This window comes from Notamacropus eugenii, chromosome 4 (genome assembly GCF_028372415.1).
Source record: "Notamacropus eugenii isolate mMacEug1 chromosome 4, mMacEug1.pri_v2, whole genome shotgun sequence".
NCBI classification, from domain to species: Eukaryota; Metazoa; Chordata; class Mammalia; order Diprotodontia; family Macropodidae; genus Notamacropus; species Notamacropus eugenii.
The window spans coordinates 230,451,881-230,464,666 of NC_092875.1; the positions used below are offsets into that span (position 1 = coordinate 230,451,881).

Consider the following 12,786-nt stretch of genomic DNA (forward strand, 5'->3'; position numbering starts at 1 on the left):
AAAAGGCTTTTCATCCCTATGTACTTAGATAAGGAACAGACACAGAAAGAACCCCTGTTTCTGAAGTGGAGAGTATCATGTCCCATTACACATCTTTAGCAGCAGACTCACCAGACATCCTTTTCAGGAACTACATCAGGCAGAGCACACTGTGTATGTGCTCCTAAGGATGAGGCTCTCGTTAGCTGAAAGTGCAATGTACAGAGTGGTGTACCTGGAGTCAGGAAGACCTAAGTTCAAATCCAGCCTCAGATATTGATTGGCTGTATAACTGGGCAAGTAACTTAACCTCTGTTTGCCTCAGTTTCCTCAACTGTAAAATGGGAATAATAAATAGCATCTACCTCACAGATTTCCATATTCAAAGAATAGAGAATTGTACATGAAACTGTGAATCCCTATTCCCTGTAGTTTGCTTTTGTCTTTCTTTTTTAAAAGTACACTGTGCTATTCTGGACAAATAATTGAACCTCTTAATGCCCAAGGAAAAATCTCTAAGGCTTAAAATCCCCAAACTGCTGCTGATTTGCATTGATAGGGGGAGTTATTCACTAGGATTTTGCTACATTAATGAAACAATAAAAAATTAAAATTTTACTATAGTACCAACATGGCCCAGCTTGTTATTGTTCCCTTCCAAACTTCCTATTACTTGCTTCTGTGCAATTTTTTCAGTTTCATTGAAGTGCATTTCTTTCATTTCTTGACATGTTTGTCATTTAAAATTTAACAAAACATGAAAAGTAAATTTAGCATTATGTATTCATCATAATTTATTCCCAGAATAAAAATCACACTAATTGTTGGATATTGTCTTAATATTCTGCTGTTTTGCATTGAATTTTTGGGTTGTATTAGCAATTATAGGCATTCTTTCACAATGTTCTTTATGCAAATAATGAATTTTTAAAGATTACTTTCAACTTTTGCTTGTTTATGCATAATTTATTTTCATGTTTTTATGGCCATCTTGGAAAATGGAATAAAGAATATCAGCAAACAAAAAAAAAAGATATGACATCATGTGGTTAGAAAATAATTTCCTTGGAGGACTCCTTTGCTTCCTTGGTTGTTGGACCTGGAATCTTAGCTACTCCTCACAATGGCTAGAGAAAATGAGGAAGACCACACTGTGTTTGGTGAACTTTTTGCATTGAATTTAGGGGAGGATTGCCACATTGGACCACATATTTAGAGCTGGATTTAGAGGCTACGTAGTCCAACCCTCCTCTTTAACAGATGAGAAAACTGATACCTATGAGGTTAAATGACTTGCTTTAGAGTCACAGGGGTAACAAATGACAGAGGCAAGTTTTGAATCCACTTCCTCTGACTCCAAATGTCATTTTGGTGTAGAGTAGAAATCTCGGCTCCCACTTCTGCCATGGAATTGGGTCTCCCACAAGAGGCAAATATAGATAGGTAGCAACTTGCATCACTGGAGGGAACATGCCTATGCATGAGATCACAGATCAGTTTGGATATTTTGGGAACTTGACCTCGATCAGCGTGTTCAAAATTTGGCGAAATTCCTCAAGAAACTCCCTATATTATCTTCATTTGATTTTTCAACACAATTCTACATTAATACTAACTTTTAAAGGGAAAATATGACATATAACTATGCTACAAACTAAAATCATATTATGTACTTTAATCCCGAACTTGTAAACTAAGGACAGCGACCTTTGTCTTCTATATCTTTCTGTCTCCTCCAGTCTATAGCCTGTACCAGACCTTTAATAAAAGCTTGTTAAATGAGAGGACGAATGGATCCTGTACTACTGCGGAGTAAAGCAAGCACATGTAAGCTGATTAACTAGCAGTTTCCTAGGTGGTGAGCAAAAGATGCAGTCCCAGGCCGATGCATCCGCAAAGGGCTTGCTTCTTAGTTTCAGGGGGCAGATCTACCTGCACAACTCTGTGGTCTCCAGCCTCCAATCAGAGTCCTGCAAGCCCGCCCGGGTCCTCTGCAGAAAACAAAGCGACCAGTCAGCACCGACATTGCCTTCAACCCTGCCAATGAGGTGAAGAGATTTACGGAAGTCCGGAGATGAGCAGGCTTCCACTTGAGTAGTGGATGTGTCATTGATTATTTGGTGGTTGCTCTTCTGCACCGTCACCCGGAAATTCCCGACTTGGTCTGCACGGAGCGAACCGCGGACGGAGCCTCCCCAAGACGGAGCCTCCCCAAGACGGAGCCTCCCCTAGCATAGAGCGCACAGCTGCCCGGCCCGGAGCCACAAGGCCGCCAACCTTCCTTCTGGGTCTTGTAGGGGCTTTCTCTTAATCTTCAAGTCGACCTTGCGTTTTGCTTTTAACTTCCGACTTTATGCTGCGTTTACCTTTCTTTTATAATATTAAGGAATCTTAAACATGTCTCTGTCCTTTCTCCTACCCAATCCCCCCCTTCCCCCAACCTTGTCTCTCAGAGGAGCATTGCTAAGGACCAAGGAAGAGGGAGGGAAAATCCAAACAATCCTGTAAGCACGGAGAAAAGAAGGCTCGAAGGGTAGAGGAACAGAAAGTGTAGACTGTCACTTTCTTTGTTCGTTTTAATATAATAGGGAAACCAAGTATATTTCTCTTGGTTGCTTTTTAAAAATTAAATCTTGCCCGGGTCCCAAATGATGTTTGGTGCCAAATGTTTTTGTTTACAGATGTTTTGGTGCCAGTAGCTTTTTAAAAAAATACAAACCAGAGAATCCAGCAAACAAAACCATACAGACTTATTTACGAGAATTTGCCTTCTTGCCGAATTTGGAAAAGGAAATAATAGTGGAATTAAATTGGGTGAGGGGGATTGAATTTATAATTTCATTTCTATAGGAATTCTTGGAGGAGGGGATTTCCTTGATCGGTGCTGGTCAGCACCTTTTCTACTTCTCTAAGTAAGATGTGCCCAGAGTCAGATAATTAGCGTGTATTTGACACCGGATTTGAATCCCGATTTTTCAGACTCTAAGGCTAGGTGTCAATCTAGTGCTCACCTCTGCTTCTCTTAAGGAGTGATATTAAAGGATTTTGCCTTTTAAGCTATATATCCATAATTCGTATTTCTTCCCCTTAAACTTGACTGTATACCTTTTAACAGTGTAGTTGCTGTCTATGCTAAAGTATTTCTTCCCATTCTCTTGTCTGTGTTTCATTTACTCATTTGTATATTTTGAGGAAAGCAATTTTATGAAAGACTGGCTAAAGTCCAGTCAAAGGTTTGTTAGAATATAGTTAATCATTAAAAAAATCTATCTAAAATCCAAAATTCAAGGCTTTGTAGGAATAAAGTTCTGATTTGTGATATATAACAGAAAACAGACTAAATCTAGGTCAGATAGTTTTGTGTTACAGTGTTAAAAATATCTTAGTTCGTAAAGCCTTGTACAGCATGACCTAGACATGGCTATGATAGTTTTATTCTGGTAGTGAAGTATAAAATTCAAATGTTAGTTGCTAGTTAGTTGTTATTAAAAGAAAGGTAAACTAGTTTAGATCTAAAGTTTTTGTGTATGCAAAAATTTTAGTAGAGTTTGATGTATATAAATAATTGGAGGCTTATCCTCCATTATGTATATAATCCTGGTGGATTAAAGAGCTGTAAGTAAACAGGTAGATTAAAGAGAAAAGAGTCAAAATTTTACTGTGGTTGCCCTAGCCTTTTTTTTTTTTTTTTTTTGGTGGGAGTCGGGGAAGAGATAGGAATATAGAATCTAAAATGATAATTTTCTATTTTTAATTTTGAAATGTTGTTGGTAAATTGATATTCTATTTTCCATTATGAATACTAACCTCTCATCCTAAACTAATGAGTTTAGTAAGTTCAAAAATATTTTTAAAAATAAGAACAGTTTGCCTGGGGTCCACTGAGATCTTTCAGTTTTAAGGTTTATTTCAATAATTTTCACAAGCAAGTTAAATTTCATGTGCAACTTTAGTGTTTTATTAATTTTGCTCTCACAATCCAAACTCGGCAAAAAAAACCAAAGGAAATTTTGGAAAACCAAGAATGATTTTAAAATTTATCATTCATTTACAGGTGTGTGTGTGTGTGTGTGTGTGTGTGTGTGTGTACATTATATACATATATAAAACATACAAATAAGCACCTATGCCATATTCTGACTTACCTACTAATTTTCCAATCTAATGAACTAGGATCTATAAATACTGTATTCTCTTGGTAAGGCAAAACATTTATTATTACTTATTGTAAACAAGCAGTTTATATTTGGGGATGGGATATGAAATGGACAGATTGTCATATTTGGCCTCAGATATAGCTAATAAAAGTGACTGACATATAGTACTTTTAGGTTTGCAAAGCCCTAATAGTATTTCATTTTCTCCTTACAGCATGCAGTTATTACAAGAATTATTATCTATTTTGCAGATGAAAAAATTGAAGCTGAGAGAAATTAACTGACCTGCCCAGGGTCGCACAACAAGTAAGTATTTGAAACAAGATTCACACCCAGGTCTTTGTGACTCCAGGTCCAGTGCCACATTGTTGTAAGCCATAAATATGGCTGAAACTTACATCACCTGGCATAATGAAGAACAGACATGTCATTATTTTTCCTTCTATTAACCTGTAAAGCAAATGGTGATAGAGGGTAATAGCTTCAGTGACGCTCAGTAGTTGTGAATCATCAGTTTTGGCCTTTTAATCTGAAGAATATACAATTTAACCTGAATCAGTAAAGTCAGGAAAAGGTGATGTAAGAACCAAATTTAATGAGGCTAATGTAATATTAGGTTAGGTTAAGGGGCGACTTTGTGACTGTAATGAGGGAGGTGGTGGAACAAGTTTTGGGAGCTTATGTTTTAAGAAGGATGTAAGCTGATGTGCCTTCAGAGGAAGATGACCCAAGTTGGTGAAAGGACTGCAACGAGTTCTTGAAAGAACAGGAGGTAGTTAGCCTTGAGAAAAGACTGAGGGTGATATGAGAACTTACTTCAAAGGATTTAAGGTTTCTCATTCTGCAGAGAGAGACACTTGTTCTACCTGGTCTAGAGAGTAGATTGAAGAGCAATGGGTAGAAATGGTAGGCACAGATTTAGGCTAAATATAAGGGGAATTGTCCAATTAGAGATGTTTAAAAGTAGAATTCACTACCTCTAAGTGGCAATTGATTTCCCTATTCCTGATGGCCTTCAAGTAGAACCTGCATGCCCATTTTTAGAATATTATAAAGGGAATTTCTGGATTTCTGTCCATGTACAAAGTGGGCTTAATAACCTGCCAAGTTCTTTCATACTCAGATTTCAGGATTCTGAGCAGCTTTAGATATTAGAGGACATAAAGAGTGACACCTGGGGAATAGGTGCACACAGAACACCAAGAAATTTATCAGTAATGGCAACAAATTCTAGGGTTGCTAAAATTGAGTAGCTGTTATTTTCTTATGGCATCAGGACATTTTACCCAGTTTCAAGAGATCATCAGGTTCCTCTTTACTATTATTCAGTTGGACCTGATGTAAGTAAGTAAACCCATAGATTTATTATTTCTGCTTATTGTTCCTAAGGATAGAGTACCAAGATAATTATTAAGATCAAAATGATATGGATTGTAAATACCTGTATTTATGAATTAATTTTGCATGAAACATATATGAAGAAAATTTGGAATAATGTAAAAATTGAGAGAGAATTTAACGTTCATTAGGTGTTTTGTGTGAAGTGGTTTCAGTTCAAATAAGGCTGCAACCCAAAAGAGTGTGTATTTCTTTCTTTGGATTCTGTTTCAAAAGGAAAGTCTAGAGGTGACATGATTCTGTACTCTTCCATAACAAATTTGTTTTGGTAGGTTGCAAGGCTGCAGTTTTCCCCTTAGTGTTTGGTTAGCATTTTACTCAGGAAATAAAGTAATTTTTTGATGTTCAATTTGAACCAATGACTAGTCATGAAGTAGGAGTGACATTGTTTCTTTATGTATTGTTTTGATAATAACGAATAGTGTTACAGAGTGGGAATCTGCTATGCAGTCAAGGCTTTCTCAGTTTCATTTTGGCCTGGGAGGACAAGGAATAACAGATGTCTTCCTTTCTCATTCTTATCTAAAGGTCTCTAAGAAGAACTAATTTCTACTTTTTCCTCTTTTTGTAGAGGGAATGGCAAGAATCCTATGGACCACAACACTGAAGAAAATATAGAAGTTACTAAGGTAAGATAAAGCGTTTTGCACTTGGAATGATGATTATAGATTGGTAGGGGGAAGGTGGCAAGGAGTTGGATAAATGCTATCAAATGCAAATTGTGTTCAGTCTTTCAGGGAAATGTGTTAGATTGGTTCTCAGAAGTTGTTTAAGGAAATGGAATTGGCAGGTATTATTTCTATTTTAAAGATGTGGAAACTGAGTTGAGAGAGGTTAAGTTGGGTTAGTTTTTCAGAGTCATCTTAATCCCTGAAAACTATTTCATGTAATGATAGGGCTTTTCTAAGGATCATTTATACCTATCATGCATGTAAAAAACTTTTTTGGCAAATTTCACCACTTAACCAATGGCAGTTCTCTACTTTATAAGCAGTATTTTTCTTCTGTTCTCTAAAAAATGCACATATTTCAATGTCAGAAGAGTCTGTTCTTGATATTTACTTTGTGATAAGTGTGGTAGATAAGTCACAGTTGAAGGTTCAAAGTCTCTGGGGGACCTATGGAGAGGGACATTTAGAAATCATGCTAGGGCTGCCTTATCTAACTTCTTCTGAAACTTCATTTCACCCCTCCCCAACCTCCTCCCAATTTGAATCATTAATTTTTGTTTTTATACTACATTTGTTTCCCTTAACCTGGCATGTCACTCCCTCCACTCCATTGACCTGGAAACTTCCTTACATCAAAGGAAAATAGTAAAATATTTAAGTGCAACCAACTAAAAATATATCCTTGTCTGATTGAAATGCTTTCTTCTACCTCAAAAGCCCCTTCAACTGTTTCCTCTGTGATTTGTTTTGATGGAACCCAGAAGTTTTTGGGTATGGCCAGGGTTTTGCGAATTTTTTATTTATTTTTCCCTCCAGACACTGATCTGCGGTACTACTCATAGATTTTTGTACCTAGGCCAGTATTAGACCAGAAACTGAAGTGTGTGTGTGTGTGTGTGTGTGTGTGTGTGTGTGTGTGTGTGTGTGTGTGTGTGTGTGTGTGTAAGTAAACTATAGCTCCACTTTTTGGTTCAACTGAGTCTTTTTTCGGGGGGGGGGGAAGGCAAGGCAATTGGAGTGAAGTGACTTGCCCAAGGTCACACAGCTAGCGTCAAGTGTTTTTAGGCCAGATTTGAACTAACGGTCCTCCTGACTCCAGGGTCAATGCTCTATTTACTGCATCACCTAGCTGCCCTCAAGTGAGTCTCATGGCAGATATAGTACACTATATACTATGTGTCCTGTCTCATTTCTATACTTCAGTTTGGAAGTATAGGAGAAAACTGGCTTACTTTGAGCTTACTCCCCTCATTAGTTATGTTTCTGACACTCAGTAGTAGTGGTTTCTGAATCTGGGGTCTGTTTTGGTGTTGGAGGTAATGTCAAAGGGAGGGCTGGCTGCACTGGGGTAGATTCAATGTTCGAGTTGCTTCACCTTTTTGTGCTTCAGTTTTCTCATATTTAAAATGAGGAGAGACTGCTAGATGATTTCTCCTTTCCAATTCCAATCCTATAATCTTATGATCTGATGATCACAGTCAAGTCTTTGAAGACATTTTCCCCAAAGGTAGTGAAGTTGTATGTTTTGCTCTCTTTTCTGATGGCCTTTAGAAAGACTAGACGCTCTAAGGTCATAAGGGTTGAGATACAAGCCACTGTATGCCAAAGAGCACCAGATGCTTCAAACAGAAGGTTCCAGGGACTTCTTTTTTAATCCTGTTCTTTCTAGAATTTCCAGTAGTTTCCAGGCCTTTTGGGGGGAAGACTGAAGTCAAAAGATTCACAATGGAGAAGTAGGAAAAAAAAAAAAACAATGAAATTTGTCTTTAGGGAACATTTTCATTAAACTGTGTGTAGTTTGGTGACCCATGCTTTTTTTCCCCCTTAGTGTTCTTGTATTGAACTGTCAGAGCATTCATCCCTCTGGTCATTTGGATTCATGCTACTAGACTAAAATTTGTTTATAAGTATAGTCAAAGACAATAGAAAAGTTATTTTTTCTTGACTTTGATTTATAAGTAACAAGAAACTTCTATGAATTACTGATTATATTTGTCAGGAGCTAATTGTATTTCTGTGTTAAGTTTGGTATAGCCTAGGATTAGAGAGAGACCATGGGGTGATGTGGATGCTACATTAGAAGGATATGATGGACCAACGGAAGTCTTGGCCAAATTCTTCCAGATGACCTGGGATTTTCTTTTGTTTGTATCACCAAAGATATTGTGGAATTCCTCGTTATGAGTCTAGGGATGGTGTTTTATTCCAGATGACACATGTGCATCTGACTTCCCTACAGACACAGTTAAAATCCAATTTATTAGTTCATGCTTTGGGAAAGAAATTTAAAGTTATTACTCTAACGAAGGAACTGTAGACTGCCAAAGAGTCATGCCAGGATATCTACAGAAGCCTTTTACTTATCACTTTTCCCTTTGGTTCTTCACTGTCTCCTGTGCCCCTGAGAAAAGAGACATGCTGAATGTATTATGGCTCATTAATTACATGGCACTAAGAAAGGAGATCCCTGTTTACATATAGCAAAAGTAGTTTCTGTGTTTCCACATTTTCAGAGATACTTTTCATCTGGTGCCATTGAGGCCCTGAAACTTTATAGCTTGTGACTTTCTGTAAAATAATCACAGCTACACCAATGATAGTGTTAGTCTGCAGTATGGCAATCATTGTTTTTATTGATATGACACCTTGTATTCAGAAAAGCCAAAATTACTACCGATAGTGAAAGCCTTTGGAGGGAAAGGGATCATGAAATCATTTTAAGGAAGAACCTAAGTTAATGGTTTAAGGTAAATGGTAAAGGTAATACTTAAGGTGAAGCCTGTGTTGGGTACTCTGAAACTGAGGATCATGACATCCTGCCTACTTTAAGTGGTTCTAAGAATTTTTCATTGCTGTAGAGGTTTTTTTCTTCAATCTTCCATCATGTTTAGTTTGGTATGAGATTTGTGGTTATAGGCCACATTTTCAAGTTTATTTAGGAACAGTCTGCAGTCTTCCTATGAGAGTCATTTCTTAAATACCTACACAAAGAACTGCATAGATAGAAGCAGAAAACCAGTTTTCCTTGCTAGTAATCTGATCTCATAATAAAGTAAAAAACAGGGTAATGATTTTTAATATTTTATTTTTCTGTTCTTTAAAAAAATCACTGCACTTAAGTAAAAGGAAACGTGTATTGCTTTGTATAAACTTCTTTTCTTCTGATTCTTTTAGGTGTTCTGTTCAGATCTGGATACTATATCTCAGCAAGGATACTCACATTTTCCTAAGGACAATTCTGAATGGATTTGGTCCTTGGTCACTGAGGCATATTTCTTTGGACAGAAGAAATGATTAAACATAGATCACTACCTAGAACTTTGAATTTTCTTCATTTTAAGAGGAAGACCTGGTTCTTTTTGAAATTAGGATTTCTTATCTCTGCTCTGATTGTGTTTTGTGAATATATAATTTATTATTTAGTGATCTTTCAGTGTCACTGGCCAGAAGTGAAAGCTATGGCTTCTGGACGCAAACAACAGACTCCTGAACCTGTGCTGAAGGTTATATTTTTAGCTGATACCCACTTGCTTGGGGAGATAAATGGACATTGGTTGGACAAATTACGACGGTAGGAACAAAAATTCAGAAACCCTTTTGAAATTCTGTAGTTTTAAGGATGTAGCACTGCTAAGTGACATCACCCCTATCAACAATCTGATCAAGGTTCTCTGGTGTTAAGGAACTCCTCAGACTTCCTTCCAAAAGCTAGACATCAGGGATTAAAGATACCTCCTTGCCAGCCCACAATTACACTAATTATTCCATGGGTTCAAGTTTCTGGGTGAGTTGACTGGCAGGGAAACAAGTAGAACCATTCCTGAGGGTCCTCCATCATGATCTATCTGTTTCCTTGTATCCTGAGTATGTTTGCATTTTTCTCTCAGTTGGGTAAGAGATGGATCTGAAGAGAGCTGCTGCTAGAAATCTCTAAATTCACATTAGCGACAGGACTGGGGGAAGCTTCTTAGATACATCTGTCTGTTCATATTTTTCTGGGGGGGGTGGTGGTAGTATGAGGGGATGAGGGTTAGGAGGAGGATTCAACTATTATGTCAGCATATAATGGCTTTTTCTCTTTCACTTATCTGTACTTTTTGCCAGAACCAGATCTGTTTGTTCTGTACTGCATAGAGACTATTATATTTTTCTTCTGTTTTACTCTGGATTTTTCTTTATGTTACTCTCTCACGCCCATGATGGGTTTACTTTGTGGTTGATACCTCTTATTGGATGGAGAAGGGAAGACAGAAGGGAAGATGAGTCAGAAGAGGTCATGGAACTGAACAGTACCCAAAGTGGAGTATGTTAGAGTCAGAGAATGAGTGACACTTTATTTCTTTTTGGACAAAGTAATTTTACTTTCTGCTTGACTAATGGCCAACTCCCTCAAATATTTCTTGGAAGTTTTCATTTTGCTGATGCTGCTTCTCTGTCCTTTTTCCCTTGGGTGTGGAAAACCGGAAGCCAAGAAGTAGTAAAAAACCACCACCTTTGAGAGGCACCACAACTGAAATAACAATGCATGTTGGCTATGTGTGGTAGCTAGGAAGGCCAGTCAACTGCCCATGCTGGTATTTAAAGGGCCAAACACCTTACTGTTGCAAAACAGGTTAGGTAAATGAAAGCACCCCTTAGAATTAGGGGACCTTAGGGAGACTACAGAGGAGTTCAAGGGATGTGAAAAATAATGTTGGCCAAATCCTTTGGGAGATAGTGAAGCTTTATACCCTGAGTGCTTTTTTTTTTTTTTTAAATGCATCTGACATTTGTAAGATTTGGTTTCTTGATAATTTCTTCTACCATTTCCTCACTATTTTTGTCCAGTTAGATCAAAGGAAAGCCTCTTTAGTGAGAACAGATTTTGACAGAGACTAGGTGATAATGACCAAAAATAGGCATTCTCTAAGGCTGAATTAACTTCCATCAGATGACTAGAGTACTATTCAGTAAGTTTTGCTTCAGTGGACAGTGTGGTATGTGAACCCCACAGGGAGGGCAGGACTTAGGGTGAAGAGGTTGTGGCAGTTAAGAACTTCTTATGGTGGTTTTAATCCTCTCCCTAGTTCAGAGAAGATGCATCAGATTCTCAACCTTTCCCCTTTTCATCCTTCTGAAATTGGAAGGAGTTGATGGGGAGGATAGAGGTGTAAACAGATTATTCCAGTTTACTTCCCTTACCCCTCCCTAGATATCTAATTCAGATTTAGTTATAAATTCTACCTAGAAAATGGGCTAATGATTTTTCCCCTCTCAAAGGGAGTGGCAAATGGAAAGGGCCTTTCAAACAGCCCTATGGTTACTACAGCCAGAGATTGCCTTTATTCTGGGGGATGTCTTTGATGAAGGCAAGTGGAGTTCCCCTGAGGTAAGACATGCAGCTCTACTTTTTGTTGTTAAATGACATATGAAATGGGAAAAAATATCTTGAAGATACTCAGAACTTGGATTTAATGCTCATCTGCTTGGGTAGGATTGGTTAATCCTGTACTAATCCTACTGGTTTTTAAATTTGGAGTGCATGAGTTACCAGGAGTTTACATAGTTTCTATGTAATGCATACATATAAATCTTAGGAGACAGAGTTCCTTAATATAAATGTCACTACCACTATGATGAGGCTGTCAGGGCACATGGTGAAATTTACATTCTATTTCAGACTATTTTAGTAACCAATTAATCAAATAAACTGCACTTATACAAATAGCTTCCCTACTCTTATCTCCTGTTAATCTTTTATTTTTCTACATCAGAAGGAAAATAGTGAAGATTTGGGGTTCCTTTAATCACTCCATAGGATCCTTCCCCCAAGAAAAATCTGCAGCAGAACCAGGGTAACTTAGAGCTTTTCATGTACTGAATCTGACTGTTCTCACATTGGGCATGAGAATATTTTGTTAATGACTTTTCGTAGTAAATGTTAAATGATTCCTGCACTTTGGTTAAAAGAGAACCATTGTACATTAATGGTCCCATTTCACATCACCTCACCCTTCACCAAGTAAATTTTACAAGTGCTCTGATATTTCTGGCTGAGCAGCAAGGAGCTAACTAGTAGCTTAGTTGTAATGTGTTGGAGGAACTTTAAAATTCATATTGTGCCCCTTTAATTCTCTCTGTGTAATTAAACTACATTTTAGAAGGATCAGTTGTAAAAGGAGGTAAGGGATGTATGCTGATGCATGTAAAGCTACTGCTTTCCTAGCTTCAGGAAATTCTTACAAAACATACCTTGACAAAGTATGTTTAAAAAAATAAAGTTAAGAATCATCTCATTTGAAAACCATGACAAGAATTAAATTTGTTTTCCTACAGTGGATCACCTTAAAATGAGGCAGTCAGCTTGGAAAAGCATATCATCTTTGCTTAGAAGTTTGTCCAGATTCATTTTTTGCTTAGACTCAGGAAAAAAAACAACTTCTGTATGTACTTCTCAAAATGCCTGCATGATTCATTATCCAGACTTAGTACTAGAATGGTCTTGAAATGATTTTCATTTGCCCCTCCATCTTCAACCTAAATTTCACTTCTGATTTCTCTTGGTTCTCCTTTCCCCTTGGTTCCCTTGGTTCCTCCTTTAC

The 12,786-nt window shown here is 37.5% G+C and overlaps 1 protein-coding gene across 4 annotated transcripts in view; it reads left to right on the forward strand.

Moving 5' to 3' along the window:
• The window catches only part of MPPE1 (metallophosphoesterase 1), a 29,007-nt gene that overhangs the window by 6,666 nt on the left and 9,555 nt on the right, over positions 1-12,786 (forward strand). For 2 of the 4 annotated variants that reach the window (XM_072604210.1, XM_072604212.1), the window contains exons 1-5: positions 2,045-2,272; positions 4,388-4,442; positions 6,106-6,163; positions 9,380-9,776; positions 11,465-11,573. In XM_072604210.1, the coding sequence (XP_072460311.1) occupies positions 9,496-9,776; positions 11,465-11,573 (390 nt within the window). In that variant the 5' untranslated portion in view covers positions 2,045-2,272; positions 4,388-4,442; positions 6,106-6,163; positions 9,380-9,495. Of the gene's footprint in view, positions 1-2,044; positions 2,273-4,368; positions 4,443-6,105; positions 6,164-9,379; positions 9,777-11,464; positions 11,574-12,786 lie in introns of those variants that run through there. The other 2 variants (XM_072604213.1, XM_072604211.1) reach the window with 2 other exon arrangements.